The 26,112-nt window shown below is 38.1% G+C and overlaps 1 protein-coding gene across 8 annotated transcripts in view; it reads right to left on the reverse strand.

Moving 5' to 3' along the window:
- Window positions 1-26,112, reverse strand: part of CDH12 (cadherin 12) — a 391,065-nt gene that overhangs the window by 163,495 nt on the left and 201,458 nt on the right. For 7 of the 8 annotated variants that reach the window (XR_003927396.1, XM_030042002.1, XM_030042001.1 and 4 more), the window contains one exon: window positions 979-1,394. Coding sequence is in view for 7 of the 8 variants with exons in the window: in XM_030042002.1 (XP_029897862.1) it covers window positions 979-1,209 (231 nt within the window). In the remaining variant the exon portion in view is untranslated. Of the gene's footprint in view, window positions 1-978; window positions 1,395-14,789; window positions 14,813-26,112 lie in introns of those variants that run through there. The other variant, XM_030042004.1, reaches the window with a different exon arrangement.

The raw sequence follows: 26,112 nt of genomic DNA on the forward strand, positions 1-26,112 counted from the left end.
AGCTTTTACATTAAAAAAAGTTAAAGCGTGGTATTAAAGTAAAAACCGAAGTGTGATGCCTCATTTTTATGGTAGGTGAATTTGAACCTCACTGTCTAGGGAAGTGGCATTTGGGGGCCAGGAAATGAATCCCTGACCTCTTATTTTCATTTGAGTAAGGGCCTTTACTTAAACGGGAAATTATACATAGCAACCAATTATATACTGTGCTACTATTTTTTTCAGGTCGTTTCAGCTTTTCTTTCTGAAAATTCTATTATCTAAATTCACCCCCCACACCCCTTGAACAGTTGGCTATAAAATTACTTACGCCCTATTACAAAACCCATGTTCACATAATGAGAGACTTGCATAAATTGCATGTGTGAGTGTGCATGTCTGCACACAGGGTATAATAGCTATAATGCAAGAGTTTGAATTATGAAGCAATAAAACATATTCAAAATACTTGAAAACAATCTGAACAATCAGAAATAAAAGCAAATGATACCGAGGCATGAGATTACAGAGCAAAAAGCAGGTATCTTCATTAGCTGAAAACTGACTTGGAGTAACCATACCAATCACAGAAATGACTGTGCATTCTGGGCTAGAGATTGCTGGTTTAAGTTTTATCTCTGATATCTGCCTGACATTTGTTGCTACAAATCAAGTATGCTATTACAGTAAATTCAATTAAAGTTAGTCGTGCGCCACAAACTTATCTCAGAACTCACATCGTTTTTGTTTCACTCCAAAGCCAAGGATAAGGAAATAAGACAAACACACAAAGATAGAAAGTAAATGTTATAAACTTGTGCACTAAAAATAATAGTAACATCTATAGCGGCTATATGAGAGGCTGAACAGTGAAGGCGATGAACCGGGGGAACTACTGTCAGTTGAAGATTTGCCCCACCAGAAACAGGTACACATTTATAGCACATTTCACTGTTTGCCTGTGTCATTTCAACTTTTAAAGAAAGAGTAAAAAATTACCTTTCCCACATACTGAGGTTCGGAGCCCATGTACTCCTCCAGCACAAAAAATTGATTCCACACCCAGCCTCGTTTGACTCGCTGGGCAGATGACCTCCTCCCTGGCACTGGGACAACATTTTCTCTTGGCTCTGCTTCTAAAGTCTGTTGCGGTTGTGGATGCAGTGGCGTTAGGAGACCTCCATCAAACAGGACCCAGAGAAGCAGGGATAAGCAGTTCCTTGTAAGCATTGGCAACGGCTTCCCTACAGCAAGTAATAAAAACTCCAGCACTTAATGCAGAGCAGAGGAATCCAGGTTTGAGGTGTCTGTGGCCTCCACCACTTAGCTTCTGATTTTATTGCAGAAATGCTAATGCAGGCATTAATCCTTCTGATGACAAGGTTTTTGCCGCATTAAATTCCATCTAAAGGGACCTATAAAAGAGATTTACATGGCAACATCAAATTACATAAAATTACATTGAAGCGTTCATCAAAATTCTCACACCTAGTTAGTTTCCAGAGACAGAGAAAAAGATTAGGAATCACAGTTTTAAAAGAGATTGCTATTTTGATTGTAGCACTGAGCTGCTCTAGAACATTGTACAGTTATTACAGGAATAGCTTATTCTTGCTCTGCTTAGCATTACCTTTGTGTCTGTCTGAGGACAGACCCATAGCTTTTGCTTTATGACCCAGTTACCTGACAAAACCGTCACCCGTCAGTGATGTCAAAAATATTTGCGCCGGATTTACATAGAAAATATTGGAGAAGAGAGCACCCACTCTCGAATCCTACTGCCCAGAGCAGGAATGCTTTGCTTGTCTCTGCCAGAAGCATCCCCTTCTGTCTATGGGTGGACTTGGACAAAGTTTATACTGAACCTTGGACTCTGGAGGATAGATTTGTATGAATTCCACGGGAAATAAAAAAATGGAAAATAGTGCCTATACCGCTAAATACCGCAAAGCCACCAACACACAATAGGAAGCCTATGACTGGCATTCTCTTCTCACAACAAGCCTTGTACCAAAACGATAGCTGTGTTGTTCTTCAGGACTACTGTAAAGTACATTAAAAAATGCAGTCCTGATATCTGGAGAAAATGGTAGAACTGCAGTCAGCGTAGAAAATGAAACAACACAGAAGCCAGTAAGATCAGGCAATGATACTCATTTATACTGACAAATGCCAGGTACACAGATTAAAAATAAATCAGTGCTAACTAACTACAGGGCTGAGACAGAACTATCACATCAAGGTGACAATTAAAACTGTGGTGATCCTTGTAGCAGCCAAATGCCATCAGCAAAGAAGAAAAAAAAAAACCAACCTAAAGGAATAGTTATGCTCTCACATTGCTCTGTTTATACCAGCACAGACCATTTTAACAGAAAGACAGATAGGAAAATATACTGTGTTTTCTAACCACAGTATAATTAACAGAGGTGCTTTCTTTTTGTATTTATGAAATGGTCTGATTCATTGTCTGCAATTAATAAGATGACAGCGCTAAAGGATGTAAATGTTTAAATATTAGGGATGTAAATATTTAAATATTATGGCATATGAAACAAGTTCAATAAAATGTAGCTCTAGCTGTCATTTGCAACTTTGCACCAAATTCAGCAGCAATAAAAGCTGGTGAAAATGAGCACTCACACCACCTAAAAATGCTGTGACCCAGCCCCCAGTAAAGACACCGTGAAGACTGCTAAAGCTATGGAATCCATGCTGAAACAAATGGAGCTATTCTAGAATGTAGAATTAGACAATAAACAACCACACACGATCTACATTCCTTTTCAGGTGGGCAGCAGTAAGTACTGAGGCAACATGAAGACTTCAGCGTTTATTTTTCCCCACTCTTCCAAGCGACTGATCTTTCTTTTAATAGAGAGAATGGCTTAATGGCTTTCATGAAGCTATCCTTGCCTATGCTGGCCCTGATGCAGGTGTTAAAACTGAACCCTCACACTTTCATGGGGCCCAGGACATCTGTTTAACAAATACACTTTCCCTTCCGTGGCTGCTCTTCATTAGGGGTGGATGACTGGCAGGCTGCATGTTGCACTAACTTGAATAGAAGGGGATCGAAGCTGTTTTCTGATAACTAACATTTCCATAAACCACAGTTCTATGCTAACAAATTTTAAATCCCACTGTGGATTGAAGACTTAAGAATAAACTAATAATCTTGTCTCATTAAGACCTGCAACCTAGGAAAGAAGTGCCAGCCTATGGTCTGCTGGTTGTCAGGTACAAGAAATACTGCTTGTAGGATTTAAGATGGATGCGTTTTACATTTTAAAAACAAAAATACAGTTTATATCGCTATGGAATTCACCACTTTGTTAGGGCCATATTGTGTCATTGATTTTTAAGCAGAAGTTTCTACCAAATCAATAAAGAGTTCTACTTAAAAATCAATGACGCGATATGGACCTCAGAAAAGAAGAAACAGTAAAGTACCTAACCACATATATATTTCATTTTCAAACACTGCCAAAGGTTATATTTTCCTTATGAATAATATTATTACTATCCATAACAATAAATAACATAGAAATTCTTATTTGTTGGGTACATGCTGAAGTATCTAAATAGAAAGGATTTATAACCGGGAGCCAGGAAAATCTAACAAGTTTTGAAGAGAAAAAACACCCTAGAAAAATAACTGCACTTCCCATTCTAAATTTAGGGCAAGATTTTCTGTTCTGATTAGAAAGGCTATGTTTTAGGTCTTAATAAAAAAGACAGTAAAAAATGTGGTGAAAAGGTATCTAGTGCGAGTGAGTGTTTTAATTCTAGCTTCAGAAAGGATTAAAAATGAGAGAAGAACTCCTACCTGCTCATGATCCTTAAAAAAATAGTTTTTCTAAGTTGTGCTCAAGACATTTCAATTTTTTTCATCTAGAGCAAAATATTCTTAGGGACAATGGGTACAAACTTCCCACCTGCAGTATCATTTATATTCTATGGATTTTATTCCATCAAAGAAACTTTAAGACAGGACCCTACCGCACTAGAGAACTGCACTCAATTTATTTGGTATGCATTTCTATTAACAGCTTGTTTTACTTAACAGTTCACGTGACTTTCTGTGCTTCTCTCTCCAACGCATTCAACGGTATATAACATCAGGTTCTGACTGTGTTCATCCATAATTCAGTTCCAAGACTTCCAAACTCTGTACTTCTCTTGACCCACAGTTGCAGGGTTCATGCCTAGTTTTTATGGCAAAATCATAGTAACCATGAAACATAGCAAAAAAAAAAAAAAAAAAAAAAAAAAAATCAAACAAAGAACTCAAAGTATCCTTTTGAATTGCTCAGCCATAGATGGGAGCTGGAAATAAACAACATGAAAAAGTGGTGGGATAGTCTGCACTGCTTCATAAACCCCAAAATCACGCTGTATTCAATTTAACTGCTATACCACTGCTCTTTGCTGAGGAGGCTCTGTACATTACAGTTCTCCCAGCAGAGCTCTGCCTCCGGCCATGTCTGTCAGTCAGGGAGCTTTTAAAATGTTATACAGCACCAAAAGTAATGCAAAGAGATTGAAGGACTTCAGTGAGAGGAGAACAATTCCCCCTTGGCTGGAAGGTTAGTAACCAAGTGCAAAACACAGAGCACTTTAACCCCTTCTCTGTCGGTCTCCCGGACTGCCTTCCAGAACGCATGCTGCAGAGTCGGGAAAGAGCAACGCCAGCGCTCGCTTCATTCCCTACAGCTTCAAAAAGCTGATGAATGGGAGGGTCAGAGAAAAATGGGAGGCTAATAGGTGTTGCAGTACAGGATGGCAGCACAGATGCCCTCATCAGCTGTACAAGTGTTCACCATGAAGAATTTTCTTTTTTTTTTTTTTTATTTAAAGCCCAACAATTAGAAGGCCAATATTTGAGAGTCCAGTACTTCGGCGTTCAAGAGAGCCCCTCCAGCTTGCCGCTGCGTAACGCCTGAGCAGTAAGAAACTGAGGCAGAGGGTCTCCCACCACCACCTCCTCTTCCCCAGCATTTCATTGCTGGCTTTGGAGGAAGCCTGATAGAATATATTTAATAACACAGCTGGAACTTGTACAGCAATTCAAAGGCTAAGACTGATTTTCTTTTAGTCTGTGTTTATTGTTTCGCATTTTCTTTTTAAGCTATGTGTTAGTCTTCCAGCCAGGATGCCTAAACCTGTCTCGCTGTTTTTATGTTGTCATATGCTCATTAGACATTTAAGTCTTGCACCCTTATATATCTCTGCCTGGAAAACTGCTATGAGGGCTAGGAGGTAAGGATTGAGAAATCCAGTCAGAACATTTAGCCATATTACATAAATTTTTTAAGGAATTATTTCCTCTGATGATCATAAAGAGATACTTAGAAAGTTGTGCACAGACATGCACCCTCAGTGCATCTCTTCCCCATACAATATGAAAGTACAGAAGGCCAGATTTTTCTTAGATCTTGCTTTTTTTCAAGATTAGCTGTTGGTAGGCATTTCTTCAGACTATTTTATATGGATTTAAGTACCATTATGCGTGACTTAATTAACCCATAAAGACAGCCACAGAGGGAGAGCCTGTATGAACTTACCCCCACGCATGCTTTTATACACTAAGATTACATTTATTCATTTCCCTAGTTTGAAAAAGTGAAGTGACCCAGCAGCAAGCATGGACAATCTGTTAAAACACAATAATTAAGAAATCTTGATCCTATTTACTCTGTCCCCAAAGCTGCAGGCTTAGAAACTCATGAAATGCAAACGATGAACTAAAGATCACTACTAAGATTATTTATTGAGAATAACGAAATACAGTATAAATGGTGCTCCTGCAAGAATTTTGATACTGACCTGGATTATACTGCCATTAATCTGAACAGCCTGAGCAAAGGAATGTTTTCAGAATAGCAAAACTGATGCATGCCATTACTGCTGCAATAACCCTTAATCAAAGGGAGCCATGCCACTGCAGACACAAATCACCTCACCGAGCTTGGCAAAGGTTATCCCTTATAAAGAGGAGAGCCGTACATCCCCTGCAATCACTTTTATGCACGTAAGGCCTGATTTAGAGAAGTCTTTGAGAGGAATCTCTAAATGATCTTTGATCTTGTCTTGGCTTAACCCCAGCAGGCAGCTCAGCCCCACCGAGCCGCTCACTCCCTCCCCTGTGGGGTGGGACGGGGAGAAAATGAGAAGGGTAAAAGTGAGAAATCTCATGGGTTGAGGAAAAGACAGATTAATAGGGAAAGCAAAGCTGCACGCGTAAGTAAAGCAAGATAAGAAGTTCATTCACTACTTCCCATGGGCAGGCCATCTCCAGGAAAGCAGGGCTCCAGCACGCGTAACAGTTACGTGGGAAGACAAATGCCGTAACTCCCAACGTCCTCCCCTTCCTCCTTCTTCCCCCAGCTTTATACGCTGAGCATGACGTCCTATGGTCTGGAATACCCCTTGGGTCAGTTGGGGTCAGCTGTCCCAGCTGTGTCCCCTCCCAAATCCTTGTTGCCCCCCCAGCCTCCTCGCTGGTGGGGTGGGGTGAGAAGCAGAACAGCCCTTGGCTCTGGGTAAGCACTGCTCAGCAATAACCAAAACATCCCTGTGTTATCAGCACTGTTTCCAGCACAAATCCAAACCACAGCCCCATACTAGCTACTATGAAGAAGATTAACTCTATCCCAGCCAAAACCAGTGCAGATCTGTATGAAGCATCTACTTGGATCAGACCGCAGATGTGCTACTGTCACATGCAGACAAGCAAGAAACACCAAAGCTCCATGAAGCACTCAAACCTGTCTTCAGTCCAGCTAAGCTGATAATTGCACCCCCGTGAATGGAGGCAAATTGCTTACTGACAAGGTATCCATTATGCACTAATGGTGGGAACATTTCTGCAGCCACCTTGATCATCAATCTATCAGCATAGAGAATGCTTTTGCTTATGTGAAACAACAGCTAATGTAGAGCAACCATCTTCTTACCCGTAAAGAGGTTTGAAAAAACTTGGCAGTACTGTAAAATGGTTGATCCATGACAGATGGAAAGCCAGCTAAGATCTATAACTGTGGATATGGTGTAATAGCTGACCGTCTAACCTCGCTTCTCTGCAATATCTTGAAATAAGAAAATACAACAAGAGGAAAAAAAGTCTATGCTGTCAGTATCCATTAAAATTAACTGCTAAAGCATTTGAGATGATATATCTTGTGGTTAAAGGAACAGTAAAAGGATATGGAAAACCTCAGTTCATCTCCCACCTTGATATGTTTTCTTTCACTGACCTTAGGCAAATCAGTTAGGCTAATATTCTCAAAGGTATTTAGTTAAAGAATTCCCATTTGATTGGACTCTAGATTTCCGTCTCTTTTTATGAGTTTGACTTTCTTGAGCTTCACAACCTATCTAGACACTTTGGAAATAACAGTAATTCTTCCTTTTTTCCAGCTGTTTTCCACCTTGTCTTTTTTTAGTTAGGGTAAGAACTACTTGCTAACATCAAAATGGGAGCTAGGAGGGAGATTACAAGCGAACAGATCAGAAACCTCAAACTACCAAGGAGAGTAATTCTCAATCTCTCCATCCTACAGGTCGGAAGAGTTTCAACAGAGCGATTGAGCACATCCCACCTCTGCAGCCACAAACCCCATTTGGCAAGTGTAACATCTGGAATCCATCCCAGGTAACTCTCATGGGGTGGAAAAAAAAATCAGTGTTTCTAATTCTTGTGCCCCACCAGCCTCCTCGCTGGTGGGGTGGGGTGAGAAGCAGAAAAAGGGCTTCACTCTATAAGCACTGCTCAGCGATAACCAAACCATCCCTGTGTTATCAATACTGTTTTCAGCACAAATCCAAACCACAGCCCCATACCAGCTACTATGAAAAAAATTAACTCTACCCCAGCCAAAACCAGCACAGAAACCTAGTTATATAGATTACAGCTCTCTAGTTATATAGATTAATCCCTCATGAAGTTGAACACCTGAATCTCACTCCCTACTTTAGTTGTTGTTAATATGAAGTTGATGATGAACAGGAGGAACAGAAACCCAATACCCTATGCCAACCCCAAATGTTCTGTAGCTTAGTGATGAAAGCACTCTGATAAAATGTGAGAAATATAGGTAGAAAATGCACAAATGGAAGATGAATCTTGGTATTTCTGGAAGATATATGTCACCATCTGGAGGAGAACTGTACTGACTGAACTACTGGACAACAAGCAGATGACCGCCTTTCTCCTGCAGTAAGGTGACTTCAGCTCTCCTTTTGTTAAATTCTATTACAAAAGCCCCCAAATCCTAGTATTTCATGTCAAATATTTTGCTTGATGTAAAGTTGCTAATTATTCAACTTGGCAAGAAAAATACGAGTTTGATTAAGGCTATGAATTTTGCATTTGACTGCCAAAGACACCCCCTCTCTCTATTCAATGGTTATTTGCAGAACTGATTTTCTATAGTGAGTTAAGAGTTCAATTCTAGTGTCAGTTATGCCTATAGATATCAGGAGTGATACTAATATGGATCTGGAATACTCTATTGAGTTTTTACTGGCATAAAACCAAAGTGAGATGAGAATGATGTCCCTGATCTTCGAGTATGACTGCCCTTGTAGCACATTCATAGGAAGGTTGCCACAAAGATATATTACAGCACAAAAAATATGTGATATACTATACCAGTGTCCAATAAACATATTTATGAAGTGCCTAACATTGGAGAGGAGTCTAATTATGTTTGGCATTTCTAAGCACTACAGTAATAAAAGTATTATAGCTCCACAGACATGCTTTAATAATTGCCTTTCTAGCATATAAAAAAGTGATTACTTAAGAGAGTTTGGTAACATAACACAATCGAATGATACATACTTCCAAAAAAGCATAGCTGTACAATGCTGAGGGTTATAGAAAAAGTAATGACAAAAAGCAATATAAAAATATTCTTTGTGACTGCAAAACCATAAACTGGTTCTATAAGCAACTATTTATAAGTATTGTGTCAGCTCTGTCATCATTAGCAATACTTACAGGAGATCATTTATGACTAAATACAAGCCTCTGAGACATCATCCTCTACATGGGAAATTATCCTGTCTAGCTCACAAACATGCATAAGAATATCAGGGAGATAATTGGGTTTTTTTTAAAAAAAGACTGAATCTTTCATTATAAAAATCAGTCAATGTGAAAGGCTCCACAGTTCACTGAACTTTTGAAAGTTAACTCAGGTAAAATGAAATTTTCACTACAGATTAAAAATTAATTTTTAGTTCGGTGAGATTCAAATCCAGGCCAGTACTGCTCTGTAAATACGCAACGCAGCTTTACAGTTTAATCATTGGTTAAAATTAAGAAATAAACTGTCTTAGAATAGCACAAAGTTTCCTTTACTTTAGGAAGATGGTCAGATGATGAAGTAACAACATCAATTTTATTTTTATTCTGTCTTGTATCATGTCATGTTGGTCTTGTCTCAGAAAAGTACTATGGTGGATCTATACCTACTTTGTCAATGATCTAGAATCTTTATTTTTGATAAATTACAAACATTTTCATTTCTGGTAGGAATCTGTCAATGTCAATGCTAAAGCATGGACAGCCAGGAAACCATTCTTCATTCTACTGTCCTTCTATGGTTTTTTTTGAATGAATACCCTGAGATGGGGGAAAGGAGAGAAAGGCAAATGAATCAAAACCTTTCAACACATTAGCAATATATGTAAGAGAAGAACTGACAAATCTCAGGCTGCAACTCAAATATATTTATAATTTTTTAAGTAATACAGGATACTGAAATGAATGTGAGCACATTTTAATGTGCTCTATAACATACCATTTTGTTGTTCCTTAAGGTATTTCTGTTTTTCCCAACCTGTCAAGAATTCTATCAATTACTTCAGATTGCAAACATACTTTAGTTAAGATCCCATTTTTAAAAGACTTTCTGCTGTTGGTCAGACTCTGATTATAATAAATTTGATACAATCCGTTATGGTTTCTTGTGCTAGAAGGACTACATAAATATACTAAATTACAAAACTAACTCAAGGTAGATATTATTAAATGAGTCCTTGCAGGCATTTGTTTGTGTATTGTATATATAATGACACAATTATTGATTAATACAAACTCAGTGTATAACCTTAGATACTTAAAATTGAAAATATGTCTCCTATTGCCACTTATTGCAATTTGGATAAAATAAATTTAAATGTCTCTGTCTCCCTCACCATGGTATTAAGAAGTATTTATCCTTAATATTCCTTTCCATAATAGATTATGGAAATCCATAGCTCGACTTTCAGCCCAACTGTTACATTTTTGGTCTTCTGAAAGGTTAATAGATTTGTGCTAACAGCACTGAATTATGTAATTTCAGAGGACGGTACCCTCCTCAGGAAAAAATGACGGCAGTTTTGCCCAGCAAGTTTCAAGCCATTAATCTTGTGAATATTAACAGGTAGTACCAGAGACAACAGGACTGAGAGATAAGCCATCAATTTTCTTAACTGTGAGAACATTCAGCTCAGCTCTCTCAATATTCTGGAATCACCTAGTTTACACTGGGCTTACTCCAATACTCAGTAAACCTTATGCTTAGTAATTTATCTTTTTTCACAACTTGTTTTGACTTGTTCTCACCCTACCTACATACGCTGTTAGGACCAGCAGTTGTAATGGGCCTATGTCTCTTGTGATCATTGATGAACTAACAAAAAAAATCCTTCATGGGTTTTAAAACATCAGAAACAGTGACTCTAGAGCTTCTATTTCTATTCTTTAACACAGTTTTCTTTGTTTTGCCCACCATTACAGCACGGGAATATAAGGTCATCACAGCAACGGAGGCAGACTCTCAGACCACCACCAACTATTCTAACTGCAGAGTACAGCCGCCTATAAATAACTTCAGCCAAAGTAATCTTCATTTGTTTTCTGTTGTTCAGAACCAGATGTGTTTCACGAAAACTCACCAAATATCAGAGCTGTCTGTGAATAGCTAGTCTCTTCTCAAGAAACCTTTCACTCAGGTAAAACCTTCCACTCTCCAGCCAGTGTGGAAGTGTTCCCAACCTAAGTCAGTGATTAAACTCAGAGATGTTAAAAGCAACCACAAGGCATTTTGTGTACAGTCTCTCAAAAAGATAAAGCAATATTCTTGCCTGACTTTCATCTTTATAAATCCTCATGTCTCTCATGTGTGATTGTTCATTTCCCAAATTCAAGACTAATGAATTGACTAATTTTATAACAGATACCTGCTGTGAATTTCAGTAATTATGGCACAACGCAGACAATAGATGAGGTGGTGCAGGAGGAAATAGAGGGCTCATTTCAGTGACACTTACTACTGCAGCCTTATCTGTCTTGTCCAGAGAAATAAAGGCAAATCTTATTTGTGAAAATAATCTTCCTTTCAGATTCTTTCCTAGCCTTCTAAATTTTAAATTAAAAGGACAAGAAAATAATATATCAGAAGAGCGACAGGTCTTGTCATCTGTATAACACTCACACTGAGCAACATAACTTATTGGAGGCTTCCTCTCACTGACCCCTTTTTTCCCCATATGGTACACAAGTGGGTCTCTATTAACTGGTGTGAATATATTTTCATAATTTCAGTCATGTAAGTATCTGGTTTAATTTAATAAACTAAAGGCAAGTATCCTTTTGTCTCTATTTTCTTGTTTGCACATACATGCCCCATCTCCCAGCATCACGAAAAATACAGGAAATAGACAACATTGTGAAATGCAAAATCTCATCAATGTTTGAAAGCTTATTTACAATTTCAAAGCCACTTTTTTTTGGAAACAAAAATGTCCAAAAGAGTCATACACGACTTTCAGTTAGCACTGATTTAACTTAGAATAGAAACCATATCACCTTATTATGCTTTTCCCCTAACATCCTGCTTTGAATTATTTTAATACACAGATAAAACAGTATTAACTAAAATAAAGCACATATTTTCAAAAACTATTACACCCACTACCCTCAATCTTCATAAAAGGCAGTGGTTTGTTTTTCTTTTGCGTTTGCAATTTAAGCTAAGTTTTTCCCCTACTTTTGCCTGAGCTCCCTCCATGCTACAGTAAAAATGCAACTGTATAGTGGATAGGTGGTTTATGATTTATATAACTTAGTTCAAGACATGTAATGAGCAGCTTGTTTATTGCATATATTTCTTCTATTTTTTATAATAAGCATAAATTTGTCTAGTTACTGCAGTTTGCAAAACTGTGGTTTAGATAGGAAATCAATAATGCCTTTTTAAGGTTAAGCTCAGTGAAACAAAGTGCTGAAATAGTCCCTGATGAAATTGCACCTCAGCTGAACTCACAAAGAACAGCATTATGGAGAGAGGATAATGTCATACCTGCAGTATTATAGACTGCAGCCAATCAATCAGATATATTGTAACCGCTAAGGGCACAGTCCTATTGTACTAAAAAAATACCTTCAGGCCTCAAGGTAAAAAGATTGACACATATAGTCTGGAGCAACCTAAATCAAATACTTCCCTAAAATGAGTGAATTAACCTTACTAGAGGACACAGCCCAAAGAGATACACATTTTGTCCAGGTAGAAATGGAGGCTAATACTCTGCACTAAGAAACCCCCGAGGGAGCTATTTGGTGGAAATAAACATATACTTCCCCCGATGTAACTTCTGATGTGTGGTCAAGTGTGACCCGCTGTGGGGTTCTGCTCATCACAGAAACACAGAACGGTCGAGGTTGGAAGGGACTTCTGGAGTCCATCTAGTCCAACCCCCCTGCTCAATCAGGGTCAGCTACAGCAGGTTGCCCAGGACCATGTCCAGTTGGGTTTTGAATTCCTCCACAGACAGAGACTCCACAACCTCTCAGGGCAACCTGTTCCAATGGTCTGGCCATTCTGTACATTTTTGATCCACCTCACTGTCTGCTTATCTAATCTCTACTTCATCAGCTTCTCTATGAGGATGTTTGCCAGACAGCGTGAAAAGCCATTTTAAAGTCAAGGTAAACAACATCCACTACTCTCCCCTCATCCCCCACGCTAGTCACCTCATTATAGAAGGCTACCAGATTGGTTTGGCACGATTTCTCCTTTGTAAATCCATACTGACTACTCTCAGCCACTTTCTTGTCTTTCATGGGTTTGGAAATGGTTTCCAGGGCTTCATTGCTTTCCCAGGGACTTAGGTGAGGCTGACTGGCATGTAGTTCCCCACATCTTCCTTCTTGCCCTTCTTGAAGATACAGGTGACATTTGATGTCCTCGTGAACCTCTCCTGATTGTCATGACCTTTCAGAGTTAACTGAGAGTGGCCTTGCAATGACATCAGCCAGCTCCCACAGCATTCAGAGATGCATCCCATCAGGCCCCACGGATTTGGGCATGTCCAGATTGTTAAAGTGCTCCCAACCTGGTCCCCCTCCACTGAGGGTAAATCTTCCTCGCTCTGTTCATTAGCAGCAGGTACCTTCTGGTTTTCTGGAGTTTCAAAGCCTCACCCACAAACACTATGACCAAGTCTCTTCATGAAGGCAGCTTTTGTTGTTCACGCCAAGCCAGTAGGTGAGCCAAAATAAACTCTCTCATTTGTCAAACCCTCTTCTCTTCCTCCTACAAAAGTAGCCTTTGAAAGTCCCAAGGAATTTTAGAGATGGTTATAGTCCACTTTTCAATTAATTTCCCAATTCCTTCTTTATAAATGCATTAGCCTCTATTTATTATTACTAGTAACTGCATTTGTTAACATGGGAGCCCAAAATATAGGTGTACGTTCTATGCTTCTAAATAAAGTAGTTTGATTTTTCAGAGCCACTACAGACTTCGAATGCCTGGTGAAATCCTTAGAATGCTTTCAAGGAACAAGATATGTCTGTACTCTAAAGACTTACAAATTAATAGCAATAAACATGCAGATATTTAATAGATATTAAATGAACTAAATAAATGCTATTTGGAAGATAGCATTTTAATCTAGTGAACAAAAAGATTAGCTCACCTATGATACCTAAAATATTTATATGATTTTTTTTTTTCATATAAAGCTCTAAATTTTAATGCTTTTGGGCCACACTATATCATAAACATAATAAACAAACTTTGGTGACACAATTGTTTTCTGGATAATCTTCATATGTAAGTAAAGAAAGCTCAGTTTGCACAGTGAGCTTTATAAAAAAATCTGTAAATTAATTCATTTTTGTCTCTAATATTTTTTAAAAAGGTACTCAGCTTCCTACCTTTCTCTAACAGAGACGGTAAAATTATTTCTCATCATTTTATGACAGATTATTCAGAAATATAAAGTGAACAATTAATTCACCATAAAATCAAGTATTTGCTTTGCTGCGTGTTAGGAAGGTGTTAAAAGCACCCGATGAAATGAAAGACAGTAAAAGCTTATCGCTTAGAGAAATTCCAACTGAACTGCTTTTATGACTTTGCCTCACTTTTGCTAAAATTTTCTCTGATGTTAGAGCTTTTGAAATTCCTGGGAGGTTTTTATCCCCAGGAAGAATCTTATTTTCCATTTCAAAAAGAAGTAAAACAATTCTTTGTTTTTACCCCTTTTGATACACATACACATTTTTATATGGTTTGTGGCATTAAAGAGCATTAAAACCCAAACCTTGCAACTTAGAAATTGAATAAAGTTTTACTTTTGTGATGATGTCGAGCACTGTTGGCTTTACTACTCCTTTGGTTTTGCAGACAAAACATAACGCAACAAACTTACGTGATCAACGAGAATTTTTCACTGATTCACCACTTGCAACCCTGTACACCTCAGCATCTGCTAAAGTGTCAGAGGTGTTTCCACCTATTTACCTGCTAGCTTCATTCAGACAGAGACAGAAAGGAATTTCTGCTGAGGACCAAAGCAAGAGAGAGAGCAGGCGGGAGCCCAGCAGACACACCTCTCGCCTGACCTGTGTGAAACAGAGTCCCCGTTGAGCAGTTCAAAACCTCAACTGGCACTAAATTCACCCACTCGAGAGCCTTAACTGTATTTTGATAAAACTGGGGAAGGGGGCTATCCCTGTATTTTTCCCCTCTGTTTTGCCAAATGTTTGGAAAGTCCCATTTTTCACCTCAGAAAGATTGAGATCTCCTATGTGTACGTATGAGGATTTATCATGATGTTTCTGCTATACTTGTTTGCGTAATGACGGAAAGCTCAGAAACCAATCTATCGTCACCACAGGAAACAAAAAGAAACAATAAGGTTCCAAGGTTCAGGTTTGCTGTTAACATGGAATAAGCAATTCGTCCTCCAGGATACGTACCCCCCCAACACAGAAAGCACTATGCCTTCTGAAGGCCCTTCCCAGCTCAGTGAAAAAAGCTCCACCTCTCTGTTACCTGTGTTAGCCATCATTACGGTATTCAAGCATCACTAATGATAATTAAATATTTAACTGGTTAGCATCTGGGGCAGTAGTTGGCAGGGCAGTAGCTCCTGTGAGCAGCAGACAATCAGAGCAGAAAGAATTATTGTGATTATTTCTTAATAAGGTGGCTAAAATGGCTCTCAGCTAATCAATGAAAAAGACCTACCTACTCAGCCCTTGTTCAGAAACAACCTGCACAATAGTTATGCAAATAAGAGCTTCCAGCCAGATTACAGAGACTTTCATATTTTACTATTACTGAGAAATAACCACACCACAATTATGTAAGTGAACCTGCAGACAAGGTGCGGGGAATTGCTAATTGCCCCATAAATACGCGGATGAGTGTCAGCGACTGTGCAGCAGCCCAGTTGGCTAACTGGCTCAAGTTACGTAAATGAAGAACAAAATACAGCACCAGCGCTCCAGCTTGTCAACACATTGATCAACTCACCCCTTTACCGCTCACTCATTAATCGCCTTCCCTATCTCCCTCTCTCATCTGCCATAGGAAATTTCAGAACTAGCATTTAGAGGAGGGCAAAGGGAAGAGAGAGGACATGGGACTGTCTTGTTTATTAAAATGCAACAGCTAACACACGACACTAAGTTCATAGTAAGACACCTGAATTAAAGAGGTCTGCTTCAGAGGTTGTGTGTGCAGAGTACTTTGGAAAATCGGGACGAGATTTTAGATACGTATTAGCATAGGGGACAATATCTCTTTTCATGATCAGTTTGTACAGGAGGCTGGACCATACGCCATGTTAAAACTTAAGGTTTGTTTACTCGTGTAAGTACTGGAAAAATTTACAGCATCCTCACTGATGCTTTAGTTCACGTGGTTGCTGTCTGAAGGGATCTTTGAAACAGAGAGACCAAACTGTGACCAATCTGATTCTGAGGAACACTAGGGTCTTTTCAAGTATTTGCAGCAAAACTAAGACTTTTTTTTTTTAATTGACTTTCAGAGTTGATGTCTCTTTCGGCCTAAGGGAGGTAGCAAAGTTTCACCTCCCAGATGTCCCTTTTGTTCTGCAAAGATTAAGCATTCCATCTCCCAAAGAAAAAAAAAAAAAAAAGAAAATGTTTATTTTTCTCAGAGCAAAGCCAAAGCCAAGTATTACAAATTCTCCTACCAAGCTCTTATTGATTTTTTTTTTTCTCCTAAGAAATCAAGGAAAAACCCTCAGGTCTCTAATTTTCTTCAACTTATTTCAAAAATCAAATAATTTTCAATCATTTATATGATACAATCTCCCCACTAAGTGGGACAAAGCTTTCATGACAACTACATTTGCTTTGGTCTTCAGGCCAGAAATTTCAGGACAACAAATTTTCCTTTATTTTGTGCTGTTTCTATGTGTATATTTATACATAAATACTAACACACACACATATATACACAAATATTTGTATATATGCCTCATGAGAAAAATGAAAGTGTATTCCTTACAGGCATGCCTAAGAGTGGTAAATTGTCACAAAACCCACCAAATATATTGACTGCTGACTAACATAACTTAACCTTCACAATACAGCATAAAAATCCTTTCCACTTCCAAATTTATATACAGGGTAAGCATTTCTGAAGGACACTACAAATGATATGACTTTCTCAGATTTTTTTAAGGTGCAAGTTTCCCTTCCCACACAATATACACTGCAGAAAAGACTCTCAACAATAGACTTGCTGTTCTCCAGTGAAAAAAAAAAACAACAAAGTAGCCACTTAGTACATCTCCCACTTTCCACAAAGTGCAATGGTCCAGTGCCTAGATGTGGAAATAAGAAAATGAAGTGTATTGTTCCACTGAAAAGAACCCTAAATATGATGCATTATCCCATAGAGTATAATCTTCCCGTACAAAACTCATATGCACTTTTCTACAATTTTGACTGTGTGCCAGTAACATTTATTTTGAAACTTAAAGCACTTACTGTAGCACTGTTACATTCCATGCTTCATTTTTAAACTTCCTCTTGTCAAAACTGGAACTATAGATTTAATTTTGACACGGAAAAGAAATAAAATGAATCCTAATGTGGCCCAGAAGCTTCTTGAGGCTACAGAGGGGGGTGCAGGAGGAATAATGTGATGAAAATTTAAGACTGAATGGATAAACTGCAAACACTCACAATAGATGCTAATACACATTTTGCATTCTTGCAAAGTCAGTCATTAATGGAAGAAATAGTCCTTGTTTATCAAATTCTTACTGTGGTACTCAAAAAGTACAGCACAAGTAAGAAGGCCAGAAAACTTTAAAGCTGCAAAAAGTAGAATTGGATGCTTACTGAGATTTAAACAAGATAAGAAATTTCAAAAGAAAACATGACAGAAGTAGAAAAGACGAGTAACAATTTTAAATGGCCAATCTTTTCATACACTCTTCCATGACATTTTCTCTTTTCTTCTGATACTGCTTTAGTAAGGCTATTATATTACAGCAATGAGCAATAAAATAAAAAACCTACCACTTTTAAAGGCAAGTTTGGTATAACTCCTTCATTGTACCAGAATGAGATGAATTTCTCTTTTAACACCCGAGTGGTGACGCAGCATTCAGTGGTGACGCAGGAGAGAATATTACTTTTGTTAGCCATACGGATGTGTCAGAGAGCTGCTGCTGCATGCCAGGAGACGCACGTCTGCTGTTTCTGCAAACAGGAGCTGGCCAGAAAGCCCAAGCGCTGTCACAAGCTGATGTGCCTCCTCGAGTCGGAAACTTTCTGCCCATAAAAAATCTCAGCCCTGAAAACAGCCCATCAGCCGCTATGGTGGGGTCAGCCTGGATTTCAGGAGATGGTTATTCCCAGGGAAATTTTAGCAGTAGAACTGCTGCTATGATTTCTGGTCACAGCGGAGAAGCTTAAGGCTAACCACTGTGGTGGACTCCCAGTTAACCCAATGGAAGTCCTCTTATATGTAGAATTTAATCACTAGCATCAGGATTTCAGGGCAGGCAGTGGGGGAATGTACCTCCCACACAACACTGCATCTTACTGATAGTGTATATTCTTACTGTGGGATTGGGGGACTCACTGGAAGAGTTAATCAGATAGGTCTTCACAGGAAAATCCCCAAACGTAACTTCAAAAAGTTCTTCCTTTTTAGTTTGTAGAAAATGGAAGCAAAGAAAGAAAAGAGGCATGCATACACTAGCAAAAATAATGAAATTAGATGTAATACATAATACACTCTACTACGATTATATGAAGTAAGAAACATCATAAGGTGGCAAGCTCTCTCTTTTTGACCTTCTAGATCTGAACTGTCCTTCAACTGTTTGTTGAAAAGTAAATATGACTGACAATTTATATGAAAAGCTTCCTATCAGAAATAGGATTGTTGGTTAAACTAAGTTAAACCACATAAATCTGAAGAAAAATAATTTTAGAAACAAAATTAGGAAGTATTTTTAAAAATGCTGTTCCCTTTCAGAGTTTTTCAAAATAGATGTTTTCAGACATAAAATACCTTTTAAAAACCAAACATTCTGAAATGAAAATAGTCAACATTGGAAAAAAAGTCTATTGACCTCAAAACTCACAAGCTAAAAAAAAATTACATTTTCATTTCATATAGTATTTTGAAATTTCATATTTTCTTTGTAAATTGTGCTTTATTCCTAAAAAAAAAAAAAAAAAAGAAAAAAGAAAGAAAGATTCCTTCCCTTTTAGGATTATCAGCTTTTTAGATCAACCTAAGTTGAAACCAAGAACATTTGTAAAACAAAGTTTGTTTTCAAAGGGATTTTTAAACAGAAAAAAACCCATATATTTTAATACAATAAAGTATTCTAGGGTAAGGTTTCTTGTAAACGCAGTATGATGTAGTGTTATATAACAATTGTTTTCGATACTCTTTTAATAGCAGAAACTTTGCAAACCTTTATGAACAAAACCACCAGCAAAAAAAGTGAAAAACTAAGTACACCGGTAGCCCTGTATCCTGGAGTCACTGCTATCATAAATTAAACGGAGTACAGTCCAATTTGAGTTATCAGTTGTGGGAGGTGAAAGCAAAAGAGGAAGAGAGATTACAAGATGCCATCTGACAAAGCAAAGGCAGAAAATGATAAAAGTAATTTTCAATATAGAACACAAGCTGGAAGTCTGCCCACATGGGTTAACACATCCTATTAGCAGAGAGGTAAAATCTATGTCCCAATGATGGGCAATGGCCTTACAAATTGGAGACTCCAGAAATTCGGCAGCTACATGCACAGCAGCCTCAGCAGCAGAAAGAGTTACACAAAGAACCCGGCAGGAAGATCAAGGACTCGGAGCGAAAGATTTTGAAGCCAGCCTGTACTTATGTTCACATGATTGAATACTGTAACACAGCAGCTCTAAATATTTCTCTCCATAAAATGACAGTTTAATTTTATAAAATCAGCATAATTTTCACGTACCAAATGCTGAGTTGTGACACGAAACACTTATTTGCATGAATTTCCATCATGCTGTCAACACAAAGTTTCTTGGCAAACCTGTACGCGTGCACCTGCTCTAGCTATCGAGGCTAGCAAAGCAACCTGCGTGGGCGCCACAGGCTTGGCTTTCTTTTCGTCATCCACTTTGTCACTTGTGGTCTCCTCTCATCTTTCCCCATTACGTACAGTAACAGAAAGTCCTTGCTTTGAGTCCAAGGCTGGTAAGTCGATTAAGATTTCTGTCTTACAAAATCACTGCCACCCAAAACCTGCTGCTTCTGATTTAAGAAAGGGAAACAATACAGATAATTGTCTTAAACAGATTACAGTCCATTCTGTACCAAAACCCAGTGAAAAATGCTTAACAAAATTTAATCTTTACTGCATTTGACCTTGGGTTTGTTGGGTTTTTTTAATAAATATTTTACCCATATGCTTTATTTTTTTTCAATTGTCCGAATTAAGAATATCATTCTATATTTCATTCTTTATCCACTAAGGTAGTAAGCGATTACATTAATTAAAAAATGTGCAGAGCTGAAAAGTGTCGATTTCCAACATCGGTTTTGTGATGCAAGGAAAATCAGTCACGTTATTGTGCATTTAATATAGCCTTAGTGGAGATTAGAATCTGGATCTACATTCTTATTGCATATTTTAACTATATTCTGTAGTCATTCGCAAAACTTTTGAAGCCTAAATATAACCTACACAGTCCCATAGCTACTAACCAACAACTTGGAAGAATAATGAATAAAGTGCTAACTTCATACACCAAAACCATTTAGTTCAAGTACTTGTGGAGTTGTACAAAATTACTTTAGCTTTTTATAATGTTAAATGAATTCTGAATTTGGCCCCTAATGTTTATTTCCCAGCTATCAATTTTATAATGAACTAGATTCTTGTGAAGAAAACTATTAATAGTTTTGAAAGAAACAAGGGAAGAAAAGACATTTTGTATTTAAATGATTAACTCAAACGGCTGAAAAGATTTTAAAGTCCATTATGCCTATTCATATAATTTTGTAATTGTTCTTTACAATATGGTGATGCAGGCAAGTTTTAAACATTAACTGAATGAGCCGATTGCTTTCCACTTCGATCAAGAGAGAATCCACAAGTTCACAGATGCCATTACGTCCCTATATTTTCCTGTTTATTCAGTTAACCATTATCTGTTTGCAGACATGGCATCTCTTAAGATAAGGATCTGGTTGCCTGTTTCAGACTTGAAGATTTTACACTGGAATGGATAAAAGAGACTTGCAGAACACAGTACATGCAAATAGTACAGGGATGATTTTGTTCCTAAACTTTATTTTCTGTTCCTGACAGACTTACATGACCAAATAAGTGTGGTGGAGGGTTTTTTTGATAGTTTGGGGGTTTTTTAAACAAAGAATAAATAAGTCACAGAAGTAGTAACATCCCTATAAGTAGGTTCAGCATTTCAGGGCTGCATAAATTACAGATTCCTTAACAAGGTCCGCTCTTGGCCTTGTTCATATTCCACGAACTGAAGCTTGGCAGTATACTTGCACATCATCTTTATTCAGCAGAGAAAGACAGGCTTCTTGAGCACTGTCTAGGATGAAAAGCATGATCACTTACCCTGCAGTTGCTTACACTCCCCTCACACTGACTGTAACAATAGAGCAGATTTACCCTGTTGAATAGAAATTGCTTAAATAAGTTCTTCCCCCTACTTCAGTCTCTCTTATCCAATAATGTTCAAGGTTAAAGCCGTGATTTGACATTACTGTACTGAGACTAATAATTTTTTGCTGTCTACATAAACACACATGAGAATTAGAGTACCTATTCATACCTTCAAGCACTCATACATAAGCATTGTACCAATTTAATATAACATAATTAATGCTCTGTAACACTGTTGGTCCTCTGAATCGTTTAAGTCAGTCAGAAAAGTATTAAAAAGTAAATTTTTCACAATGTGTCATCCATGCTTTATTTCCTTCTGAGCGCATCCTTTGGCATCTGTATGCCTACTGGGGTTCAGAAATCTTCTGTAAGATCATTTAACTACAAAAAAGAGCCACTTGGATATAAACAGCCTGCCACTGAGCTGACAGCAGACTTTTCATCAGTCACAATTCTCTCTACGTCCATCTAACTTTTCGGAAGCGAAAATTCGACTATGTAATGGGTTGCGTGAGAACAATTACTATTTTGAGACTCCATATGAGACAGGGAGCTCCTTCCCTTAGGAGGAGGGTACCAGCGATTTCCATATGTCACTCCGGAGAGCTGGGCTGAAAGGGCTGACCTTGTGCCTCTTTCCGACTCCGTGAGCAGAAGCCTGACAGGCCACTTACCCATCACCATTAATAATCAGAGAACGCCGGGCTCCTGGAGCACTGGCTTGGATGAGGAACAAGATTAAAGATGGTTACAGAGTTCCACATGAGTTATTAGCTGTTAGCCTGATGTAAACATGACTAACGGATAATGGAATTAGTTTGGCTGAGCAGAAATCACCCGGAGGAGCCTAACACTTCCATCGTGAAATATTCCGTAGAGGAGGGAGAAGCGTAGGGAAGGTCTTGCATGTCACTTTGAGCACCTGGGTGGGTTATGACATCGCTTGAAACAGAATCCTCTCAAGGAGGCAGATGTGCTTTTTGTCTTTACACAGGCACTTTGGAGCTCGGGGGAAAATAAAATCAATGTGGGGAATGGGACAAACTGATAGAAAATGTTTCTGATCTCAGATCACTTTCTTATAGTCCCACCTTCTTCAGTAATATATTTCAGTAAACTACTGAGTATTTGTGTCATTATGGATGTTCTTCTCTGAATTTGTGCATTTATTTTTTTTACTAAATTTGAAGCCACTTAAAAGTCAATGATGTGGGTCTTTTTATTTTGCTGCTTTTTTTTCTTCCCTTTTTTTTTTCTTTTTTTTTTCCCTAACATCATTTAGCTCAATAAACAGCAACAAACTCAACACTTCATTGTTAAGCAGGCACTAAGCGAACCGAATTTGGGATCTAGCAAACCCGCCTGCAGGAGTCAACTAGCGATTTTCTCCCGAGCAATCAGTGATCAGACCTTAAAAATAAAAGATAAAAGATTCTGGATTTCAGGTACACGGATAGACATCTAGACAAGCACCAAGGACAAGCAAGGTATTGTTACAGATTTTTATCAATGTAACTGACACAAAAATCTGCTTAGGCTTATTAAAGAGGCTAGAAACATACAGTTGAAAAGTACAGCATTCACATAGCCTGCAACACCACAAAAAAAGGGGGAAAAAAAGGGAAGGAAGAAGAAGAATCTCAGGCTAAACTGTAACCCCAACTTCCACCTCCATTTTTTCTTATGAAGAACAAAGAAAGAGGATGGGCAAATATGAGGAAAAAGAAGCACAAGGAGGACTGGGTGCTAGTGAAAAATCTTAATTTGTTTTGCATCCACATAAGTCATGAAGTCAACGGCATGTCAGTTGCTTATAATTCATGTCTCTCAGTTCATTAGCTCCCTTTTGTTTTGCTAAAATTGATCACGAAAAAGGAAAAGGAGAAGAGGGGAAACGTTTGTGAAAATTATGCTGAAATGCGCCCAACAAATAATTTACCACTTTTCTTTCCACTTTTGTCAAATGCATTTTAGAGCAATGATATGAATGACAAAACAAACCTTTGTGATCAGAGGAACTGGAGACACATAAAAATGGCATTTCAGAAGAAGAAAATGTAGCTTGCAGGGAAAAAAAAAAAGAATCAGTATACATCAGTTTCACCTGAAATGAACTCCTCAAGTCCCTAATATCCTGAAAAACTGATACTTGAGTTTTCTCATTCTTATATTAGAAAGAATTGAAAAACATTATACACACTCAGTGCTGCAAATTTCAGTAATTTAATCAAGGATTTGGGACAAATTTGCTTCAAGGATGTAGTGCAATTGCAATTCTGTGAATGCTTCTTATAAAGCCTATAAATTTCCTACGGCTCCTTTTTCTGCATATGGTCACTGTAGATAACACGTTCTAGGACATCCAGTACTTCTTCTATTCAGAACAGCTGCAAAGCACAATGGGATGTGAGTACGCAGTGCCCGGAGTAAGCAGCGTGATGTTCCTTTGGTCACTATGGACCATTTTTCCTGATGGCGCTTTTGGTTCTGCCGATTTCTCTGTTCAAAACCACGTGCTCACTCATTCCACAAACTCATTTCTCAGCTCAGAAGCTGAAACACTGGAAACAGCCAGAGTCAAGCAGGGGAAAGACAAGTAAAAATGGGAAGAGAGAAAAAAAGGTAAAAATATTCTTCTTTTTAAAAATCTGTAAATAACAAGGCAACTAAAACTTCATTCTTTGACCTTCATACTATAGTCTTTTGTATCCACTACAAATAATAATCCTTTAAAGGAGAAATTTTCTGCTATCTTTTCAGTTGTGGAAAGAAAAACAGATAATACTCTATTCAGTTTTGCATTGGAAGAAGATGTAGGTAGGATTTTTTCATATTCCACAAACAGAGGTAGTTAAACTTTCTTCTCTGGGTGGTGTAATGTCCTTCCATGGACCTCCTCAGCACGCTGTTCAGTAAAAGCAGGTTCATAATTTTTACCATGTAAGTTTTTGGCAGAGCTTCCATTATAAAGAAAACAGAGTTTGTGTCCCCTGCATCTAACACACTTAGTAGGCACCTTCTGAAAGTACTGACACGAGTGAAATTCTACCATAAGCTTTACAGGTACCATGTTAATAGATACCTTACTACAGCTACCCTGAACTCTATTCCTGAACTTCTGAGGAAAAAAAAAACCTGACACAGCATGGTGTCCTGGTTTCGGCTGGGATAGAGTTAACTTTCTTTCTAGTAGCTGGTACAGTGCTGTGTTTTGGGTTCAGTATGAGAAGAATGTTGCTAACACACTGATGTTTTCACTTGTTGCTAAGTAGAGTTTAGACTAAGTCAAGGATTTTTCAGCTTCTCATGCCCAGCCAGAGAGAAAGCTGGAGGGGCACAAAAAGTTGGGAGGGGACACAGCCAGGGCAGCTGACCCAAACTGGTCAATGGGGTATTCCAGACCATGGGACGTGATGCCCAGTATATAAACTGGGGGGAGTTGGCCTGGGGGGGATCGCTGCTTGAGAACTAACTGGGCATTAGTCAGCAAGTGGTGAGCAATTGCATTGTGCCTCACTTGTTTTGTACAGTCCAATCCTTTATTTTTATTATCATTATTATTATTATTATTATTATTACTACTACTACTACTGCATATTATTATTATCATTATTAGTTTCTTCCTTTCTGTTCTATTAAACTGTTCTTATCTCAACCCACAAGTTTTACCTTTTTTCCCCCTGATCCTCTCCCCGCCATCCCACTGGTGGTGGTGGGGCAGTGAGCGAGCAGCTGCGTGGTGCTTAGTTGCTGGCTTTGGTTAAACCATGACACATAGTAACTGTCATGCGGTCAAACCAAGAAACATACATTACAACAAAACAAAACTTTGCTTTCAATTTTTTCTGTCCTGTTTGGGAAGAAAAAAACAAACTACCCCACAAAAAACAACAAACATTTTTGTGGAACTAATAACTAATATAAAGAAAACACAAACGAAAGAGGTTTATAATACAGCAATACAGTTATTTACAGCACAGTTTGATGGTGGTGAACATGAAGCACATCAAACTTTTTAAAGATTAAAGAAAATATATATTTACTACATAAAAAGTAGCTTTCATAATCTTCCAAAGACCGAAAAACTAGTGATACAAAAAACACTAAGCAGTGTATATAGTAGGACTGTTCATTTATACGCCCATATATACCATATTAATAAATGCCTCAGACTGTAGCACATGACTTTCTAAGCATTAATGAATAAAACATCTTGACAGATCCTCACAGAATATGAATAACAGCAACTATATTTCACAAAGAGACAACCAAAGGTAGAGAGAAGTGATCTGAAAAAATCCATCAGGGCAAGCAACAGAACATACCAGAGCTAGGATTTGCATTAAATCCAACCCTGTACCTTCAACATCAACTTGGTCCTTCTTGGCTTTAAGTGACAGATTAAAAACCCAAAAGGTTTATATTGAAAAGGTTACATCATTTTTAAAAACTGCACCGGGAGAATACAAAATTGGATTAATAGTTGACACTGTTACTTAAAAAGTACATGACTTGACACAGCAAGTGCTTTCCTCAGCTTCTGAGATTTCTTTCTAAGACTGTCTTGCTGATCCCTTCGTGTTGCAGGAAGTCACGTGCACAGAGCATGCAACCTGCATTTGGTTTTATGACCTATCGTGCATGTCACCTTGAAAT

The sequence above is a fragment of the Aquila chrysaetos genome, chromosome 18, assembly GCF_900496995.4.
Source record: "Aquila chrysaetos chrysaetos chromosome 18, bAquChr1.4, whole genome shotgun sequence".
In the NCBI taxonomy this organism is placed as follows: Eukaryota; Metazoa; Chordata; class Aves; order Accipitriformes; family Accipitridae; genus Aquila; species Aquila chrysaetos.